General features: G+C 42.0%; 1 protein-coding gene across 23 annotated transcripts in view; it reads right to left on the reverse strand.

Annotated features, from left to right (window-relative positions):
- kcnma1a (potassium large conductance calcium-activated channel, subfamily M, alpha member 1a) overlaps positions 1-23,103 on the reverse strand; it is a 152,520-nt gene that overhangs the window by 43,977 nt on the left and 85,440 nt on the right. For all 23 annotated transcript variants that reach the window (XM_037122883.1, XM_037122881.1, XM_037122882.1 and 20 more), the window contains exons 6-16: positions 15,177-15,252; positions 14,673-14,748; positions 12,725-12,895; positions 11,028-11,119; positions 4,508-4,618; positions 4,297-4,402; positions 3,835-3,917; positions 3,663-3,732; positions 2,582-2,737; positions 1,920-2,029; positions 1,674-1,742 (exon numbers count right to left, since the gene is read on the reverse strand). In XM_037122883.1, coding sequence (XP_036978778.1) covers positions 1,674-1,742; positions 1,920-2,029; positions 2,582-2,737; positions 3,663-3,732; positions 3,835-3,917; positions 4,297-4,402; positions 4,508-4,618; positions 11,028-11,119; positions 12,725-12,895; positions 14,673-14,748; positions 15,177-15,252 — 1,120 coding nt within the window. The remainder of the gene's footprint in view (positions 1-1,673; positions 1,743-1,919; positions 2,030-2,581; positions 2,738-3,662; positions 3,733-3,834; positions 3,918-4,296; positions 4,403-4,507; positions 4,619-11,027; positions 11,120-12,724; positions 12,896-14,672; positions 14,749-15,176; positions 15,253-23,103) is intronic.

The raw sequence follows: 23,103 nt of genomic DNA on the forward strand, positions 1-23,103 counted from the left end.
TTTTGATGATGGTTCGCTTTTTACGAGGGATGGACTAAATCAAACGGCTTTAACAATTGTGGCTGAAAAAAGAGCCATAGGTAAGGTGAAATTACTCCTTACTGTGGCATCATCAAAATCTTTATTAAAAAAAAAGTAAACGTATGCTGAAACAACGCATTTGTAGTGACTTAACTAGCATGAAAGAAGTCAGACCACAGACAGGAATGAGTGGGAACTTCTCTGCTAATCTCTAGAAGGACCAAATATTTCACAAATCTGGAAATTTCATCATCTCCAATTATTATCATAAAGAAATATATGCATAATAATTAAAGGGTAACTCCAATTTTACACATTCTAATGTGTGGAATGGTCTTGGGGAGTACTACTGCACGTGTGAAACAAGCAGCATAAAGCCTTTCGTGGCTCCAGACGAAGCTGCATGTAATCTGATAAATTAAAAAAAAAAAAAAAAAAAAAAAACCTGCATTGTGGGTAATGAAGGCATCAGGTTTGAAAGAGTCGACGAAGAATCTATGGAGTAACAAAGGCCATATCTCTGGTTCTGCTGTATTGATCTTATCCATTTGTTTTGCAACTGTCCATAATGAGTCCAGCAGTTTCCTATTTCACCTCCATTACCCACAATGCAACGTAGCCACTGGAGGCAGGCACAGATCTACTAGTACTCTCCAAAACCTGTAAAAACACTTGAATGTACAAAATAAGTGGAGGTACTCTTATAAGTTTGGCTATTGCTTGTAGGTTCAATGCAATGCAGCCTTGCCAGTGCACAGAAACATTTGACACAGGTGAATGGGAAAGGGTGGGTGGGATTTGGCAATTTGAGATTACTGAAGAAACATCATGTCATTGTTGGTGGTACGACAGAGTGATGCAGAGTTAGTGATTATCATACGGACTAAACAGGGACATTGGATCAGGTTAAGAAAATACATGGCATGAAATCTGAATGAGCAGCAAATCGGTTACTGAGGTAAGAAAGTATCTGTGATGTTTAGCACAATAAAACCACAATAAGACCAGTTCCGGCCACCCAAAAGTTGCCCAAAAACTCTTTTTTTTTTTTTTTTTTTTTACATTTTCTCCTGCACACCTGCCAGGTTTGCTCAAAGTATCAGACTTGTGGCTATGTAATTACCCCCATCGAGGATGTACAGTCAGCAGGATTTCTCAAAATTATCAAAATTCAATAACATTTTGTGGATTAAACCAAGAGGCCATGGAGTTATCGATTTTTTTCTTGTTTACACGTCTTAGATTGATGAGATGGGAGTTTTTTGTACTACTGCACTTTAATCAAAAGTTCTGGAATGCGAGTGTGAGGAATAAACACTGTAAACATTTCCTCTGACTGTGCAGCCTTGGCAGACATGTGCCCTTTAATGTGTGCTCTTTCTAGTTGTAACATTGTGCGTATTCATTGTCATTAAGTAAGGTACTGTGTGTTTACTGTTCCACCAACAAATTGAACCTGGCAGGCACACAGTATAACTTATATTCACCACTTTATCATCAAAATGAATGTGAATATAAACTGTGACTAAATCTGCAAAGAGGATTATGAAAGAAATCACAAGATATTTTATTAGAAAGATCCACTTGAAGCGAGTCACACAGGAGATCACTATTAGCACACGCGTCATTGAAAGAAAGATGCTAATACAAACCTGCTCTCTCTCTGCTCAGACTTGTATTCGATGGCAATAAGCAACAGCTTCAGCTTCACGTAACACAGCCTGCAAAACACGTGCACTCATTAGAGGAGAACAGCATACAAGCAAATGACTGATGCGCTGGAGCACCTGTGAAATGAACTCCCTCACATCCCCACAGTCCCCTTTTCTTCACTTCAGAATCGTTAGCTACCTACCACTGACAGCAGGCTCGCTGAGCGGGGAAAGAGTGATACTTACTCACAGACAGTGGGGAAGGAGAGGCCCACAAAGGCACTGGACAGATACTCTGTGTACATCTCATTAGCCACTCCTTCTAGGTAATACTTCTGCCATGTGTCCTCTTCAATCTGACAAAAGAAAAAAAAAAAAAAGAAAAGAAAAAAAAAACAAGCACGGAAATGTCACATGTGAGGAGGAAAAAAGGGAGAACGGGGGGGAAAAAAAAAAAAAAGCAACACTGGTTTCCTTCCAAAAGCAGCTCAATGTGGTCTGCAGATGTTCCGCCACACAACATCGGCCTGGTCATTATAAGCTGATCCATCATCTTTATGACATGAGAACAGTTCTTTGATAGAGACAAGCACCTCTTCAATTTTAAGCCACAGAAACCCTGAACAGATTCCATATGAAATGTCACAGTAAAATATGACGTGCCACGGTGACTGAAAACACTCTAATGGAAGTCTGCCTCTGGACAAAGACGTCAAAATTTCCCAGGGAATGCACTGTGTTTGATAGATCTAGTCCATCTGTCTGCAGAGAACCTACTGCACCCGTTTTACAGTAACCTCGCCTTCAATTCAGAGTGCATCATCTAATTCACAGAAATGCAATGTGAGAATTCATTCATCGGAGCGAGCGACTGCGACAGGGCAAGTTAATCTTGCCCTCTGTGTTACCTCAATGAAGGACCTCATGGAGAAGAGGTTGGCAAGCATGGTGGACAGGCCTTGGGCCAGACAGCTCTGGGCGATGAAGCCTGCCTTCAGCTCCGCCAGGCAGATAGCATCATCGCCCTCCTTCCAGTTCCAGCTTGGAATGTTGAGCAGATGGGCCTTCATCACACGACAGGCAGACAGAAGAGGTCAAGAGACGGAAATGGTTAGAATTTCTGAAAGGGTTACTTTTTGGGAAATGCTCATTTGCTTGCTGCTGCTGAGTTTAGATGAAAATATTGTTAAGAATCTCAGGTTCAGAGAGTGAATATGGAGCTACAGCCAGCAGCTGGTTAGTTTTGAATAGTTTAGCTTGGCAAAAAGATTGGAAAAACAGAGTGATAGCTTGCCTAACCAGGACATAATTACGTAAAAAATATAAATTGTTGCTTTTAGAAATGATTTCTCAAAATGTCAAACTTTTCCTGTAAAACGACAGCCACACTTAGCCACAGCAACGTTCACCCTGCTGCTGCCTGGCGTGCAATACAGAAGTATCTGCAAACTACAAACTACAGAGCAGCTTCTTTCTTTCTTTTAATATTTTATTTCGGATCTGTTAAATTACTTAACACATAAAGTGACTAAAACTACAGTTTTGTTATACAATCTTGTATTCATATACTTAAATACTAAGCCACACAATTACTTATTTGCCTTTAATGATGACAATCAATTTAGCATTGATAAGGTCTAGAATTACATGAATCGTCATTTATATAAAATGCAGTGAGGCAAACACATTGGCAGGTGTTTAAGTAATCACATTTAATACTGAGGCTGAACATTCTTGTGCGTAAACCCCTGCTTAAGTGCCAGTCTATCATTTCCTCACTGTAAAACTGAGATGATAGACATCATTGTAGTGTGAGGGGAATCAGTGGACCATCCAAGTGGATGCTTGTATGACACTTGTTGCTATGAATTAATGTCTAAACCAACTTTTGTAATGCTCACAGTGGATTGACCCCTGCCACAAACATTTGACCTCGTGAGGAAGGATATGAGTCAGTTTTATTCATCACAGGGCACCAAAACGTCTCACCTTGTTGTGATATTGTAGCATTTGTGTGATTATTCTGATCTTAGGATGGTAATTCTTGATCGAAATAACCCTAAAGGAAGAAAAACAGACAGTTTTTTTTAACAATAAGAGTTGTATCCCCTTATCTAGTCAGTTTCCGCCGATTTCAAAGTCCAGAGGAAACCGTGCATACCTCATGATGTTGGAGGCGTCTTCAGCATCAGGATCTGCACAATATTTGTTGGCTAGGATTAGGCAGGCATCTGCTGACTCGATCTATGTGTGACGGACCAAAGAAACAGATATGTGAACATGATCCCACTTGTCGGTACTAATCAGCCAGCAGTGAGTTCTTCTGACTGTCTTTCTCACTTAGAATGAAACAAATTAGTGGGTTTAACTCTAGCCAGTGCAAATACAGTTAGCCATACTGCTCATCAAACTACAGTCCCCCCTCTCTTTTCACTCTCCTGTCTCTATCCATATTGTTTGAGAAAAAAAAAAAAATCAAACGGATATGCCTAGATTATCAAAATTACTGGTTTACTAAATAGGATTTTACTCTCATTTCATCAACTTTAATCTACAGTGAAATTCAACAACGGCTGTCTACAGTTTTAGGTGATCCCACCAAGATCCCTGTCACCGACTGTACCTTCACTCTGGCGAGATCGTGAGGGTTGAGAACAGATCCCTGGTAGAATTCTACTTGGGTAAAATGACGTTTGAACAAGGCTTCCAGCTCAAGATTAGGGGAAATACTAGCACACAGAGAAAAGAGGAGAAGGGTCAGTGCACGTGAAGGTACCTCATACAGTGAGCTCTGCTATGACCTACGCGAGGAGAGGAAGCAAAGAGCAACTTACTTATGGAGAAAAACAATTTCAACATTGACATCATCCCTGTCCTTGTGTAGGAAGTCTTTGAGGAAGTTGGAGACACTTTCGAGGGTAATATGACCACAGACCACAATATGCCTGGAAGGGGGGAAGAAATCATCTTGAGTGGGCAGCATAAATCAGTGCAGACACTGGCATGTCTCCCAAAGATAATCAGTCAAACCAAAGCACTCTAACATCTAACTCAAATATAGACTGAAAAAAAAAATTCTATATACATGTCAAGAAATGTCTTGTCAAAGCAAACAACTAACTGAATTATATCTTTTTTGCCATAGAAGTGAATATTTTCCCTCATGTAATGCAAGTGGTTAAATTCTGCACGACAAGTGCAATCAAACACTCAACTCTGAACCACTTTAGAAAATCTAAGATATAATCACACAGCCCACAGTGGTTGGATTGTCATCCGTTCTCAATATAAAAACTGTCCCTTCAGCCAAACCACCCCTTTGTGAGCTGAATGGATGTTGACAAAGACATGTACATCAATATGCCTGTGCTTTTATACAGAACATTACTGAGGACTTTCAAAGTGATTTGGAGGCCTGCGGTTGACACAAACTCTAAACAGGACCTCAGAGTGCTTGACGGGTCCCCTGGCAAAACATGAGGGTGCATTACAGCAGAGGGATCTGTCAGGCGGCGCGCAGGGCTGATTACAGTCAGCGGTGAGGAAGTACAACGTCAGATCGGAATGATTTTTCAGCTGAGGTTGTGTCCCTGTTTGTCCTCTGACTGCACTGTAGGCCAGAGTGATCGATGGTCAGCTTCGCTTATTTATAGACCGAATCACAATGCTGGCGTACGATAACCTCCGGGGCATAAAACCTCACGAGTATAAGCTCACGTAGAATTGAACTGACTTTTGCAACGATGCTAATCCAAAGTGTTATTGTTCGGTTATTTCTCTACGATGCACGTTCAATGCCGTCTCGGCTTACTCGTGACAAAAGGTTTGACCTGAACGTTAGGTTGGAGACTTAATTTACCTGTTGGGCCACAGATGAGAGAAAGTGACAGCTTAAGTCAGCCTCAAGCCAGCAGTTAGACCCAGATGCTCTGCTGTGTCGACTTTAAAGACAAACCAGAGCACGCAGCACATAAAATAAGCCTAGTAGAAAAACGTCAGAGAGGTCTACTTTAAATGTCACAGTTGCCACTAAAAAAGGCAACACAAATAAACAAAATTTGCTGATTGCCAATCAGCGGCCAGTTTTCTACCCCGGAGTGGCTTGTTGTTACCACAACATCACAGTGATTCGGTCTGTATTAACCATGACATGAGTCATTTGGGCAGCTTGGATGGAATTCATTTAAATCTTAATTGTCTCAACAATGAGACTTGCGGTGCCACTTCAAACGTTACGCTTTAGTGTCCCAAAACAGAGAGAAATCATTTTAAAATACAGATATTACCATGAATCTTCCTCAGTTCATCACTTAAAATTAGAAAATTATATTTATATTGCTCAGTTTTCCGATTTCTGTAGTTTAAATATGCAAATTATATTACATAATTTTAATAAAACTGCACTAGAACAAAAATCTGAACTAAAATAAACACCTTGATGAGTATTTTGGACCTCCTCTGTCCATTAGTCTGAAAGAGGACATGTAATGGAAGTAAAATAGCTTAGACTTAGCAGTTTTCACCTGTAGGGCCTTCCCTTATTATGAAATGTTCCTACTCCATTAATGCTATTGTAGAGCTGTCCTAAGCCCTTTAATGAGTTAAGGGAAGTTATCAAAAATGCTCAGAAAGTGGTGCTAATGACTGCAAATATCAGTATCCAACCATGACATCTTTATGATCTAATCGCACTAATCTAGCGGATTGAAGGCACTTTTTTTATGCTTCATTTGCACTGTGGTAAGCTGAGCTACCCTTGTGGAGTCAAAGCTAAATGTCACCAAGTCTCACTGCCAAACCCCTAAATGAGAAATCCAAACATGCTCAGTAGAATCCAGCCCTTATATTGACATGGATTAGTTTGGACACTCGGCAGACACCCTAATTACCCTATAGAGACCTGTAAGGCAATCTGTGTAATGACAATGGCCTTATCCACTACTTAGCAGGATGTGCCAGGAGACAAATGAACCACTTTAGTTAGGAGGGCCTGAGTACCGGACAGCTTTGCATTTAACACTGTAATATTAGGTTACTCTTTCCTCAAATGAAAAAAACCCCACTGTGGTCATATTTGTTCACTGTTCAAATTCTTATCATCAAGCTGGATTTGTTCCCCTTAATGCTCTTATGCACAAAAAGGAAGCTCTGGCTTACACATTAACCTCGACGTCTTCAACTGTATCAAACGTTACCGAAATCTGACTTGGTTTGGCAGATTTAAGGGAAACAGAGATGTTTATTCATGTTAGATGAGAGCCACAGTCCAGATAGCTGAGTGCTCTCCTATCCTGTACCAGATGGACCGGGTAGGGCTCAACTTGAAGTGGACTTGGCAACGTGACGTGACAGGCATATTGAGCGAATGGCAGTCCGTGGATGTTGCGGGGCGTAATGGTCTTCGCAGATGTCGCCTCTGTCCTTTAAGAGAATCTAACGAGCAGCCGCGATCGCATGGCTGGCCAGAGTTGAGCAAAGGGCCGTGTGGTCTTACGAGCTGATGAGCTGAGATGTCTGTGGGCAGCCAGCAGTACTTGGCGCACGCCGTCTCTCGTTTTGAGAGACGAAAAACATAGACGGTCATGTTTTCCTATTCCCAGTATCCAGATGCCCTTCTCCAAGGACAGTAGAGGGAATATGTAGATTTATATGGTGTATTAGTTGGTCTGTGCAGTTTCAGCATGAGATTTGGAGCCAGTCGCTTCTTTAAGCACACACGCACCAAAGCACACACCTGAAAAGTGGGCTTGCATGTACACCGTCATGACACACACATTCTCAGGTCAGAGAAGCAAATGCGGTGCTTGTCTTTCACTGCGAGTGGGCAATTTTTAAGCAAAGCTACATGCTGTTCCCTGTGTTTTAAACTTAGTTTTTTCCTCTGATTTGAGCCACTAATTTGAGCGTCTGTATTTAAGACGGATGAGATTTTAATCTTCACTTGATGGACATTATCATGTATTTTGGGGGAAGTTGGGTTTGTTTTAGGCCTAAACAAACAAAATCAGAAAACTCGCTTTGTTTTCATGACTGAATAAACTGAATAAACAGACTTTAAACAGTGTTCTTGGGACCTTATTTTCCCCTGAGCACAGCCTGTTTAGTTAGTTAAGATAAACATTTCAGAGTTTGTATTATTACCTCATTTATATGTAAATGTTAAAATTCTGAGTTTGGATTTCTCTCTAAAACCTTAACGTGCCCCTTTAAAGTTGGTGTACCTATTCTGAGTTTTCCTGGTTAAATAGGATTTAACCCATTTAAACCATTTATATTTGCTTCATGGACATAATACCTTCCCTCTCGTTAACCTGGTTACATACAGTATAGCTCAAACTGTAGACATAACTTAAGTAAAAATCAAACAAAAACTAAAAATATTGAGCACTTTTTTTTTTCTTTTTACAAGAAAACAAAACACATCAAACCAGAAACTTAAGGGGGAAAAAAAAAAAAAAGCAAAATGCAATAGGGCGTCACAGAGCGTGCACACAAAACATGCAGTCAGGAAAAAAAACATCATCCCAGGATGTCATTTGGGATGCGCTGAATACAAAATGACCAAACAGAGCTCAAACATCAGCAACAGAGGTCACTCGCTTGGTGCTGCTCTAATCCTTTGGTCAGTGATGCAACTTAATGCAAGAGTCAACAAGTCTTAGTTCCCATTTTATTCCCTGTTGGGGGAATTTTTAAGCAAGTGAAACTGACAATTAGGAGAATGAAAACAGCAAAGGTGAAGCCATTGCAAGCCCAACAGAATCGCAGGTAAATATATATGCGCACTTCTGTCTTTACAGTGCACGGGTTACGTGCACTGTCACGCCTGACAGTGTGGGAGCTGCTCGGACTGGCGCGACTTTCAAAGGTTTGCATGTCAAGGGTTCAGCCAGAGGTGTCGGGGGGGGGGGTTTCTGCGCCAACCCCGCTGCTGAAGCCGGGGCTAATGGAAACCATAGAGTCATAATGGAAACCACAGAGCCCCGGGTGCGGCGGGCGCCAACAGAACGCAACACTTGTCATTACTGTATCAGCATACGCAGGGCTGAGCGCTGTCACTGCACTCGCGGGTGTATGCTACACTGCGCAGAGCACAATAAGCAGCACTAGCATGAAACAGAACCCTCAGCACGGCTCCAACGCGAGTCCCTCTCACTTCCAAATAACCTTCAAGGGCCTGTTTCAAATGACAGGCGAGATCAAATGGGCGTTTAAAATAGTTCACAATGTATCATGACCTCATTGTTTGCGAGCTCTGTAATCAGTCAGATACTTGTAATCTCCTAATCTCATTTCCACGATGGAGGTTTTTCTTCTTTTTCTTTTTTTCTTTTTTTGGCGCTGACAGCTGCTAAATGACTGCACCGCCGACGGCAACACTAAACCCACATGACAAGCCGGTTTTGTCTACGTGTCAAGTCCTCTACATGTAAACACCGAACACATGCATATCTAAATGATTTTGCACGGAGCCCGGTGCCACTCTAAGCCCATGTGCTCGGTGGGTATCTTCTGATTGCTCCCATATGTTTGCGCTGCACGGCTAACCAGGGAGAGAGAAATGGAAAGGGGGGCGTGGAAGGAGAACATAAAGTGTGTGGGAGAAACTATCCTCGGTTTTTGACAAGGGCTTCTCTCAACACCCATCTGCGAGTCCTCGGCTGAGGTCGCCGGCCAAACATAACATTTCATCAATCTTATCTCAACGACAGGCAAACATTATCGAACAAAGGCTTTTTTTTTTCTTTTTTTTTTTTTTTTTCTTCCTAACGCTGACTCCCTGGGATCTGCCTTGCTGGGGGAGAGCGACTGAAACCGACGGCAGTTAAGATCGGAGAAGAGGAAGAGAGTGAGAAAGACAAGACAGCACAGTAGTAGAGGAGGAAGAGAGAGGAGAGGTCTAAACTCCCTGTTCTGAAGACACACCACATTTGGATTAAACTCAGTCTGTGTGCTGAATACCAGTAAGGTTTGAGCCACGGGTGGGGGGGGGTGGGGGGAGAGGGGGGAACAGCACTGCACAATAAGGACTGTGGTAATCCTGTGCAGACAGTAAAATGACCACAGTCTCACACATACTTCACAGTGCACTGGAACCTCTGCTGCGAGAGGCCAATTACACACACACATAAATAACAAGAGCGTCTGGAGACGAACTCCACCACCACCACACAGACACGAGAACCAGGCGAGCACTAAGAACCAAGCAGGCAAAGCAAGCCAAAAGCAATTGAGAGCCTCCAATGGGAGCCGAGGCATCCAGCATTCAGGGTGTGGGAGCTGACTGAAGATCAGGGCCAGAGATATGTCAAGCATTGATGATGCGATGGGTCTAGCGGTGACAGACAACGGGGGGATGGCTTTTTCATGGAGTTGGCCGTCAATGAAAGAAGCCACGAGACTGCAGGTCACGGGAGAAACATGCCGGAAATGATGCAGTTAAAGAAAAGTAACTCCGTAAAGCATGCAAAACAAGCAAAAAAGAAACAAGAAAAGAAATCATATCCTGCAATAGTCATTGAGATTGATGATGCTTGATAAAGACCACCAATAATAATGCATTTGCAGATTATTTAAATCTTTCTATTTTCTTGTGGGGAAAAAAAAAAATTCCTTTAGAAACGGATAGTAGGGGTTTCATGACTATTTTTCTTTCATTTTGATGGATTATGTACTAATTCATCCCTGTGGGCAAGAGTGTATTAATGAGGGACCAGATCTAATAAGAAATGGGACAACACATAGTGCGAGGATATTATATATAGCGCGAGGCACCACACGTTAGTACACTGCGAGTAGTAGTCATGAAAGCTCTATTTTCCAAAATCAAATTAAAGCGCAACACAGGATGTTTCGAGGAGGACAAAGAAAGAAAATGAGAGGCACACAAATGACTTCAGGAAAGCTCTGAGAGAAGGACGGACAGAGGCAGAGAACAGAAGAAGAAGAGAAGATAGAGAGACAGACAGAGAGAGAGAGAGAGAGTAAAGGGAGCATGGACATGTGTGTCCTAATGGCCAAGGTCTCCAGTCACGCAGTGTGACTTGACGTTATAAAGTAACTTTACTGCTCAAGAAAAAGTCAAGTAAACTAACCCCCGGTAACTCTAAACTTGAGGGGGAGGGGGTGCACTTGAGTCACACAACCACACCTTGTCTGGATTTCAACTTACTTTCTGCCTCGTGTCGAGTTATAACTCCCTCCGTATTTCTTCCGATTAAGGATGAGAGCAGCAATTTCTGGCACGTAGCGAGCAAACATGGCCTACATGCATGGAACAGAAAAAAAGAAAAAGGCATGCAGAGAGGGTTCTACCGCACACAGAAAAACAGCAGAACCATCTGGAATACTTACTTTCTCCCATTAACCGCACTATAGGAACCACCATATTTCTTGCGGTTTCCTATTAACTCTATGATTTCAGGGACGTAGCTGGCAAACATGGCCTAAGGAGAAGATAGAAGACAGAAGAAGAGACTAAAAAAGAGACTAGAACGCCGCAGAGTGGGTGGTGGGGAAACTGGCGCATGAATCCCAATTTCTGAGGAGAGAAAGTGTATTTTTTCGTTTATGAAAAACTCTCTCATCGTCTCGCTAAACTCCACAAGAGAGCTTTACGGAACCCAAAAAAAAAAAATTAAAAACAAGAATTGCTTTTGTTGTTGAGAAAAAAATAGCCCCAGTTTTTAAAGGTTTTCAGAACAGGTTTGATTGGTGGGCAAGAATTTTGACACAGCTGATGAAAAGACAGTCTGTGATAGCATCCGAAATCTCATCGGGTGGCAGAGTTTTGACCGCTGAAAGCTGCAGGAGAGTATAAAACCTATGTGCCATGTTTTGTCCAACAAACACAGATGATCTGGCAGGTTGATTTGAATAGGCTCACCTGATGGTCCACAGCTGCAAAACACATTAAGACTCATTTGTTGGGCTGGAAAATGAGCTGGATGCATTTTGCAAAGTTTCACAGCCTGACATTCTAACACGGGGGTCGTGTTTACATTTACCGGCTAACAATGGGGTTCTCGCCGACACTACTCATCGGGGCTTATACATCGACGGTGAGGAAACAAAGAGGTGCCCCTTTGCTCTTGTAAATACAAACCTAAGCCGTGCTCGGGGGGGGGAGTGTGCCTATACATTACCGGGAATAATGCGAAATGACGTGAGTTTAATGTGATCCCTGGCTTTAAAACGTCTCCAGCCTGAAGTCATTACGGAGCCACTGCTGCTGATAGGAAGCAGGCTGAGGTACGAGCCTAAAGACTTCCAGAGCTCGCGGCGCGGAGGAAAAAACACCACCTATCACCATGACCACGACACTGTACACATCGACACAGCTGCGGGTCATCAACGCATAGTGATAGCTGTCCAAATACACAACACGGTAACATTGATTTGGTTAGATCCTCCAATTTATTTATTTACTTTTTGTAAGAGAAAGATGGATGAGTGCTCGCAGGTGTGTGTATGTGTGTGTGTGTGTGTGTGTGTGTGTGTGTGTGTGTGCGCGCTCTTATGCCTGCTGTATGCCCAACAGGACGCCACATCAGAGGAAGGTGAGGGAGGGAGGCTGCTCTCGCTATGGTAACAGTCAGGCTGGCCTAAGCCTCATCTCCCTGCCCCTGTGTTTGTTGGAATTGTGGGAAGAGACACGGGAGGAGGGGTGTCCTGAAACCGCAACTGCTTTTAAGAAAACGGTAACAACATCGTCAGACAAGAGCTTATACTCTAATCAAATACAGGAATGACACATAGGGGGCAGAGACAAAGGAGCACATAGTACTATAACTACAGTAGACAGGATACAGTAGGCTAAACAGAAGGATACAACTGCACTATGACAAGAAATAACATTGGCTGGTACAGGCAACATATTTCTAACATTTTCTTTTTCTTAAAAAAAGAGCACAATATTGGAATATTGCAAAGATTCACATGATCATATTCACTTTTCATTAATCTATCAGTTTCAACAGTCTACTGATGGGGGCAGGCAGGATGTAGGAGGGGATAACGGGGATAAGGGAGAAAGAAAAGCCTGATTTTACCAAACCACCGAGGATGAAGAAGACCATGAACAGGCGCCCCAAGGTGGTTTTTGCATAGACATCCCCGTAGCCCACCGTAGACATCGTCACCATCAGCAAATAGACACATTCCCAGTAGGAAAGTGACTGGGAATTCTGGAAGTTTTCCCAAGGATCCCCTGAGTTTTCCACCTGAAATGGAGAAGAGAGAGAGACAGAGGGAGGGGAGGACAATTAGACATGACTCTAACCAACAATTTGTAAATAAGGTTTTGCATGGGGAAACTGTTTAATCATGTTTGATTAAATCCAGCTACAACTGCTCATGCATTCGTCTTTGTTTAGTTACACAGTATGTTCTATCTATATTGAGCTTAGGCTGCCATCTAGTGGTGAAACACTGTGCTGCTTTACTGAATTCTTAAGCAGAGCTACAAATACATGTATACTACATGTATAATTGTGACAAACTGCATGCAATGTTTTGCATTATTAAAAAAAAAAAACCCTATTTGTATTTACCAGATAGCACGTTAAATCTAATCCCAGTAACATTGGGAAATGACATGGCATACAATCAGGGGTCCCTTACAGATATGACCTGGGAAAATAGCAGCTCCCTGTTACGTGTAAGATGCTGGGAAACAAAAGTTGTGTTTTTATAATACTTACTATTAATACCAATTATGTTTCTTTCCTAGTTGTCGATCATTGATTTAAAGTCAAAGGGTGTTTCATAGTCACAACTTAAAAGGCAGCTTTCCAAATCTTAACATTTCTGAAAACACAGTAGATTCTTTTTTTTTCTTTTTTTTTTGTACAAATAATGTGTTGGTGTTTTGCCCTCTGATAATCACGATGATCATGATTTACCCTACGTCATGTTGCTACTGCACACTTGGGATGCACGGATCCGCCTCAGCACCAACACTAAATTTATGAAGTCAGGTCAGGCATGAAAACATCTCCGTCACTGATGTCACAAAACTCAGTGAATCCACTATGAATCTTTCAGTCAGGAATATCTGGCTTCATGATACAAAATGAAAATCTGTGTCTTCAAAATCACTACGTCTGCTTTTGGGGGGGGATTTACCATGTTACCCTGCTTTCTTTTACTATCTTAACTGTATTTCTTATTTGTAAAGCACTTTGTAACAGTGTTTTACGGGGCTTTATGAATAAAATTGTTATTATTATCATGAAATTCTGGTTATGTATAGTTATAGCTGATATTGGCGTGTGGGTGATGCTGTAATAAATAAGGACCATCACTGCAACTGAGAATTCAGGTACTGGTGATGTCATAGTTTTGCGACTCGTGTTGGTGTGGCTATTTATCACCATTATCAATGTAGCTCAGGGATCATCATTTTGACTCACTATAAAACAGCTGTGGCTCAGTACAGGACTCTCACCTAGGACTGTGGAGTAGGGTTAGGGTTATTATTTCCTGTTTTGTTTTATTTATTTATTTTTTGTTTCTTTCAGTGTTCTTTCAGTTGAAGTTAGGGTTAGACAACAAAAAACAATTAGTTATGTTCAGGAAAAGATGATTCAGTCTAAAATGGACCCTTTCACAACATTTTTACTGCATGTTCGAAAGAATAACTTCCCCCTAAGAGTGAGATGAGTTACAGTGATGGACCTGGAGCAGCATTAATCTTAACGTTCCAGGAAGAACACCAACGCGGCCATATCAGAATGTGATGAAATATATCCACTACTAGTGCTAGCACATATTGGAAATCTAAATGTTCTGCTCTCTATTGAGTTAACTATTGAATGTATGTTATATCATTATTAGTATGAGTTAAGTTACTGGAATCACTATTGGGAGAGAAAGTTGAACAATTGCGTTGCTACCAGGCACTTGTGTCACAGTTGCATGGCACCAGTTAGTAAGTCGCCCTCCTCACTGGCTCATTAATCACTGGACCCCACCGGGCCCTCACATCTGTCCACTTACCAAATGTATGAATCCAGCAGCTGTGAGCCATGTGCTTATGAAGATGGAACACAGGTTCACCAGCTTGATGGAATTGCTGGAGAGACAAAGAAGTTAAAAACAATGATAATAAAAAATACAAATAAAAAAACGCTCAAAGACATTAGACCACACACGCTCGCACACACTGAGATTCATGGTAATGAAAGTAACAGCAGGACGGAGTGCCTGATGTGACTCACAATAACCTTTAAAGCCAGGGGAGCTGAGGTGGAACTTAAATAGATTGTGGGCATATCAACAGATAAAAAAAAAAAAAAGAAAAAAGAAAAAGAAAATGTGCTATAAAAATGATGAAAGGGAGCACAGTGACGCACAGAATGGGACTCTTAAACCACGCATAAAACACATCATTATCAACTTAAACATATAATTATGACACCTTGTAAAATACGCTCGAGACATGCAGCACGGTGTTAATCTACGGGACTGATGAGCGAATGAGAAAAAAAACCTTATTCCTACCTTGTTTTCAAGATATTCAAAAACTGTAAGATTTCCGAGAACTGTATCAATCTTAGCGCTCTCAGGAATCGTAAACCTGGGAGGGGAAGACAGAGAGAGAGACACACAGAAGGAAGGAGATCAGAATAAGTCTCACACTGGCTCATATTCACACGCGTATTTGATAAGTTTGGTGTTTTCCGAAAACATCTTGACAGGAACAGCAGCAGCGGCAGCAGAGAAATATGAAAGCAGCAGCTGTGAAGAAAGACTAAATTCACTCAGACGGGTCCAAATGTTTTTTTTTTTTCTGCAGCACTTAGGCATATGATGCAAAATTTAGCCTGTGAGACACATGGAGAAGTTACAAAAAAAAAAAACACTTTATTCGAGATGATGTGTTGGAATTATTTATGCATTCAAACAAGTTAGGGGGGAAACATTATGTGGCCTACTTTACACGAGCTCCAGTCTGTATCCAGGAGCAGCTAGCTGTGGGATTATTGAACAACGTGACACCTGCCTCATTGTCTTTTTACGTAACGCGACTGATCCCATACAAACGTGCGTGTGCTCTGCTCCTATGTGTGTCAGTTTGTGTGGCTAAAAGTGATAACGCTTTACCACCATGGAAGATAAGACAGCGGCCACATTATTATCACCAAACAGACCAACCACCCTTCATTCAAGATCTGGGTTAAGAAAGTCATGAAAAACAGACAATGTGTGTGTGTATCCACTGAAACTGACACCCTTACCCCAGTTGGAGAGGATGCTTAAAGAGGACCGTACTGAATAACACAGTCCCGTCTGATCTTCCTTATTCTCCCGTGCATGATAGCCCTTTTTCACCCTGTACCCATGATGATAAAGGTCGCCACCGGACTTCTTCCGCCTCCGGTTCTCTCTGAGGGTCTCCAAATTAATGTCACTGATTGAGCGCCGGTACGTGAGCAGCTTTTGCGGAAGCATTGTTTCAGATTTGTCAGTCCCGTCCGAGGAATTCCTTTGTCTTCTTCAAATTCAAAATCGGCACGCCAAAAAGAGTTGTTGAGGGCGGCGGCGGGCAGAATTTTCCAAAGCAACTCCCGAGAACGACAAGAGATAATTCCTAGTTAAAGCAAAAACCACCCAGCGTTAAATGTTCCTCGTAAAACAAACATCTCTAAATGCTGTTAAATCCACGGTCACTGCTGTCACCGCTGGTTTGTTTGTCTAATCACGCCAGCCTTGCCAGGGACTGTGTCTCTGTGTGCAAATTACCGGATTTAATATAGGTTTGTTTTTTTTCCCCCCATTTTGTTACAGTGCCTTTAATCCTCACAACCCAAACAGATTTACCTTTCTCTTGCCCCTTTTAGTGCTCTACTATGAACCCTCGGATGGCTTTGTCTCCCTCAACACACAGCTGTGTTGAAAATGTTTCCTAAAAAAAAAATAGTCTGAACCCTGCCAGGGATTAAGTTAAAATGAAAATAATACAGAACAAAAACAATAATCCTGACTTGTGTCAGTGTCCTGTTTCCACGCTGGTAGCTTACAGTTATTGTACAGCTCCGGGGCTGGAGTCAGTTCAGTTACAGTACAAACAGATTTTGGTCAGACATGGAAAGATTTCTGTCAGATTAGGGGTTCATTCTTTAATGACCACGTAAGAATTAACGTGGCATTTTCAACATGACCTTGAACATTTTTGGACTGGTAACACTCTGGGCCGGATTATCCATGTATGGCATCACGCAAGAGCTCCGTGGCACCACCCAATTTGTCCTGCTCTAAGAAAATAAGACTGTAATTGTGATGTAATGTAAAAGATGCAAACAGGTGCACAATGAAGTGCTGATGCAATATCTACATAGTATCTGTGCGTCTTTCAGCACCACAGAGGCTTGAAGGTTGGTTAGGACAGAAATAAGAGTAGTACATTCTACTGCTGATAGGAAATATGGTCAAAGGCCATTTTGCCAGTCCACCCTTGTGTGAAATAAGCACATTACACTACACAATCATATTCCTGAGCCCAACTGTTCTTTAGTTCAGAAAATCAAGACCCTCAGAAATGTTTCTGACAAAGAAAAAAGGCTCAAAACAAATCAGAATATTGTTTTAGTCTTTATATTTCTGTTTCTGCATAAAAAGAAAAACAACACATTGCATTCAGATTGCAGCATTGTCCCCATTTGTGCGGTTTTCTCAGCCCTCTCAATGACTACAGGCTTTTAATCACACCTTCAAGGGGGGCCATTTGAAACAAGTATAAACATGTTGGTCTTTAGAAAACTTTGGACAACATATCACGTAAACTAGTACGTTTAAATCAATCTCATAACTTCAAGGTAATACCTGTTTGCCTCTAGACTGTCAGTATAATTACAGAAGCAACCCAAGCGCCAGAATAATTGAAATGTAAATTTATGCAAACCACATGAAAAATGTCCATAAGGTATAATTCCATAAAGGACTATCAGAAAGTACAGCAAAACCCAGCTGTCGGGACAGCTTTTGTCTTTTACTCTTTTCGTGTACGTACATTTTGTGATGCCATTTAAAATATTTAATCAAGGGGAGTTATAAGCCTCCAGAAGTGCAAAAGTAAAGTGGACTTTTTAGACTACACACGTCAGAACTCTTTGCATCATTGCAAGAAGTGGGTTTTTAACAAGCTGCCACGACACCGTCTGCCTATGTAGTTTTGAGGAGGGGGCAGTTGATGGAATGTGCATTTTTTGTTAAACGGTTGCTAAACAGAGTGGCTATTTTCTTGTGAGTTTTTGGGTTGGTGGTATAAACAGAAATGAGTAGAAACTGAAAAGTATAATCAACAACTGCTTTGCAAATTTGGCACTCGGGCTGCAAATATTTGAAATTCTACCACACCTTAAAGACTGAGTGATGCCGTGATGGAGGCTTCTGGGGACAGCAGTCTCTCAGTGAGTGTGAAGCATCTGTGTTTGTGTCATACTGTGCATCTGTGTATGTGTGTGCCATGTGTTCAGCACTTTGCGGGACAAATATCTGTTTTCATCATCACAATTTAGGGCTCATTTGCCAACCGGGGACAAAAAAAAAAAAAAAAACATTGTCAAAATAAAATAAACGTACTGCACGTCAATGCGCTTTCTGCTTGTGAGAGCATGCGCTGAAAAACTCTGAATGAAATTCTGCTCCCTTCAATCACGTGTTTGCGTATGAGAAAATCTCTTCCCCACACATGCCAAAGCCTCTTGCGCACACAAGTGTCAGCCGGCCAGATGCTCATTCAAAGGGGTTTTTCTGCTCCGTGCCCACTCTCACTTCATTGAGGATTTGCGAGGCCAGAGCACGGCCTCTCTGTCACATGTCCTGGCAGAGCAGCCTCCTGGGACCTTTTATCAATCAGCAGTCTGGGAGGCTTCATCTGGGATAATACTGACGGTCGGACCAGCCAGGATTAGATTATACGATGCCACGCGGCACTAAAGCGCACATACACCGGAGCCCTGGGCCTTACTGGACATCCATGCTGGTGAGACAGCACGTGCGGTAATGCACACATTCGACAGCTATTCATTTTTGATTTGACTCTAACTCAAATTAGTGCAACCATGTGCTACACGTGAGAAGCTCAGCCAGAGCAAGAGGCTTAAACTACCCACATATGTGTTTCCCCGCCCCTGAATGTACATGGCGGCTTCCTGCCAGCTACTGAATGGCCATATGAGGCAGATGCACGTATGCCCATGACCATGTCAGGTACTTGTAAGCCTCTTTCAGCTGGAAAACACAAGGGATCAAACAACAGTATACTAATGCACCACTGGGAGGCAGTAGCAGGTTAGAATCAAAGCCGTGCCTGAAGGCCACCACAGTACTGTGCATTGTCAAGGCCAGCTCAACGTCTACATTTTAGGATGCCACCGGAAAACCCGAAAACAAGACACAGCCATCAAATACAACAGCTTGGACTGTACAAATGTCTGTGAGTGGCCCCGTGGTCCTGAAAATAATCCAGACCAACACTGCGGTCCCCTCGTGGTTTTCAGCGATTCAAGCATGAAGTTGAGTCGAGACTTTCAACCATCCATATGCTAATCCTCCACCCGCCAGGCCTCTCTTGGGAGCAATGATCAGTTCAAGTAGTTAAAGGAGATTAATTCCCTTTTTGCCGAGGAAGAACTCTGCGAGCCCTCTTGCATTAGCCGCACATCGTTCCCCTCCTCTCAATCAATGTCCAATTTGCAGAGGCAGAGAGAGAGAGAGAGAGAGAACGTAACTTGAAATGCATACAGCATATACTTCCCCGGGTGCAGAGTGGGCGAGCGCGCTGCCACACAGCCCAGGGCAGAACCCCTATTAGCGGTCTTTTTATAATCTGAGCACACCTCCACTGGATCTCCAACAGTCTTCTCGTGCAGGGCCACAGCCGAAAGAGTGAAGCCACTGGTAGCGTAATTATGATGAATTATGCTGGCTGTGGTGCGTATTCCCAAGAAAAGATGAGCCAGTCTATCGGGAGTGAGGAGCACAATACGCATTCTTAACGACCTCAATGGCTTCCTCTAATAAAGACTGGCTACACACTTAACTAAATGAAGGTAGCACCGATTATCGATCAGTCTATTGATTATAAAGGAAATCATTACTGCCCTGCAGCTTTCTAGCACAAGTGCATGACGACATTAATAAGGGGCAATAGTCTTTGGGCAGAGGTGGGATGTAAACAAAGCAACCATACTTTACCTGAGTATTTATTTTTTTACTTTTGCTCCCCCCAACATTTGAACACAAATACCTTCCTATTCCTTACATTTCTGCTTGTTACTTGAGTTTTAATTCATTTGCGGGGAATATTCTTATTTTACACCATTGCACAGCACCTTCCCATCATCACAAGATTAACACCTGTTTTTGAGCAGCTTGGACGAATCCTTCTTTGAGACTTAAACGTTCTTGAATCATATTATTTTGATGTAGTTAGCTTTGCACAGAACTCTGTGGTAAAAATGCCCTTAAGAGGGATATTTTTCAATTTTATACTTTGAGTACATTTCAGAGCCTGTACTTTCTTCTCATGGTTTAAGCAGTGATTTAGCCATTTCCTGTTTTATTTTGTGATTACATCTTCCTGTGTCTTTTGTCTTCCTGTTCATCTGTGTTCCTGGTGTTCTGTTTCCCTCCTGTGTTCCTGTCTCTCCACCTGCACCTCATCCTTCCTTAGTTTAGGCTGAATCTAAGCCTGTGTTATTCCCTCTTTGTTGGTTTAACTGTAATGTTTCCCCAATGTCAGTCCCCTGTGTCCCGTGTTCCTCATACTCCTCATATGCCTGGTGTTCCTAGTGTATTTTTGTTCTTTTGCGGATTTGCCTCTACTATTTTTCTGTTAGTTTTGCTTGGATTTTTATTACAGCACGCTTACATCATTAAAGCTCACTTGTTGTTGTTTCAATCTGCCTGCCTGTTTGTCTACATTTGAGTCCCTTTGTGTTAAACGTGACACTTTCTTCCAGTGCTTCTGCTTTTACCAGTCTTTTTTTACACCACATCTGTGCTTCTACTTGAATAAAAAATATGCGTACTCTCGCTACCCATCTTCAGGACAGCTGCAATCTCGTGTATTATTAGCTGCCATCAAAGGCCCCGTGTCTTGTCATTTTCTCAGGCTCACACTGATTAATTGCTCTTACTTCCTGTCACAACAGGGCACTCACTGTATGTCGTAATTTCCATATTAATACAGGATATAAGCAGCTAATCATGATTCCTGGCCTACCTCCTCAGAGTCTGAATATGAACAGACACTTTCAGCGCCCAATTAGTATTCTGCCTGTTAGGGTACGCAACTGCCGCCTGCAGATCTACACACTGTTCATTTTATAACTACGGCTTCGCGACACTTTACGTAGCCATTAACAAACACCACCGCTAAATATATACTTGAGCCAGTGGGAGTTCTGCCACTATAATGCGCTGTGGCTGTATATGTCGAACGCTGCAAATATAGACCTCAAGATTATTCCCTTTTGAACACATTAGTAATTAAATAAATAAATGCATATTAATAGCCATGGAATCTAGGGCATCTCTCAAGAACAATGAATTCACACTTTTAGCTGCTGTTTATACACAACAACCCACGCTACAGCTGTATTGTATATAAAAAAGGCATCTTTGCTTAACCCCCAGATGCAGGATATGTAATGATCACAGGTAATTATTCACTGCAGGGTGTCAGGCTGCAGCCAGACCACCATTTCACAGTCTTTCATCATCCCCATCAAGGCCCAACACTTTTCCGGGGGATGAGATGAGGACAGCTTACATCATGAATGCCGCGTACCGGATTACTTGACTTGGCCATATCCAATTCATCACACAGCTTTAAGAAAACTTCATCACTTGAGAGATCAGACTTTTCACAGTTTCACGTTACTTTACACGGATTTGACGCTTTCAAGAGCATACACTGTGGGATATAAGGCAGACCCTTCCACCTCGTGTGACTGATTCATGTCACAAATACAGGTTTATGAAAACTCGGCTGTTATTTCAAGTGATTTGGTCATGGTTTCTGAGATTTATAGTAATATTGCTGTGAGCAAAGCAACTGTTCTGACCGGAAGCTCAGCAAGTCCAACAGAAATAAACAGTCAGAAATAAATCAGCAGACCAGCAGTCATACAGGCTGTAAACAAGCCGACAGCTGAGCTAGATCATCTATACTAGAGCTAGTGATACGGATGATTAGTCTCATTTATATAATCTGCTGATTATACTCCTCATTCATCGAGTTAGTGTTCATGGTTCATGGGTCATGAAATGGCAAAACATTACAATGACATTCATGACATTTTGTCCAAGGCGATCTCTTTCTTTCATCCTTACATGTAAGATGCCATTTTATTATTTGATCGTTGACTGAACCTTTGCAGCTCTTTCGTATATCTGATCTATGATCCAATCTTTTATATCAAAGCCAAAATGGTGCTAATAATGCTTGACTGCACAGGTAATCGTGCATGCACAATTACAGTAAGCAGGGTAGGTCAAAGTTGAATCAGGAAGTCTGTAAACAGTAGCCAACAGTACCTGTAAACTGACCTTCTTTTTCGAGTATGGTGGACGCATGTGAGCAAATTGCAATGTGAAGTGAAACAGTGAGATCCTCCCTATCTCTCTCCGTTTACAAGACCGCGAATGATATGTTTACGTGGTTTAACACTGCTGGTCCGTGGATTTCTTTGTGATGGACGCGGGTCGGATTTTCTGCAACGGCCCAAAAGGACGTGAGGTTTTGCATGTTCTCAAGTTCTTGAGTTCTGCTCATCTCAGTGCCTCTCTTGGCTCCGAGTGCGAGCAGCAGTAGCTAATGTTTGTTAGAAATTCGAGTCAGTCGCTAACATTAACTAACCAGCTAACAAAGAGCCCCTTTAAATGATGGCTCCATTCTTCATCAGGTGTCCTATTAAACTGACAGTAAACAAGCATGTGTGTTACCCGGACCCTGAAACTGAACAACATGGAATTCAGCCATCATTCATTTTCTTATTTAGACCTGTTCTTTTCCTTCTGTGAGTTGTTAAAAAAAGGCCTGTAACCATTGAGAATGATTTGTTGAAAGGAAGAAAAAAAAAAAAAGGATGCGATAGAGGATTTTCCTTACAATGTATCTGAGTAAGTAAGATGCGTGTCTGAAGGAAAGGTCAGTGTGAGCATTTAGCTTCACAGGCAGAGCTACAAAGAAAACTCTTTTTACTGCAGTGTAATTTAGGACACAATACTCCGAACACACGGAGGAAAGTAGGTCATTACATAATGCAGGTTAGGGTGTTTTCCAGTCTGCTCATGCAAGAGTGTGAGTGCATTTGTGTGTTTTGTGTGCGTGTATTGGGACAACACATGATTTTGCATGAGCCCTTTTTTTTTTTTTTTTTTTTTGCGTGAGAGGGAATGAGCCCATTAGATGGCAGTT

Source organism: Acanthopagrus latus, chromosome 15 (assembly GCF_904848185.1).
Source record: "Acanthopagrus latus isolate v.2019 chromosome 15, fAcaLat1.1, whole genome shotgun sequence".
NCBI classification, from domain to species: Eukaryota; Metazoa; Chordata; class Actinopteri; order Spariformes; family Sparidae; genus Acanthopagrus; species Acanthopagrus latus.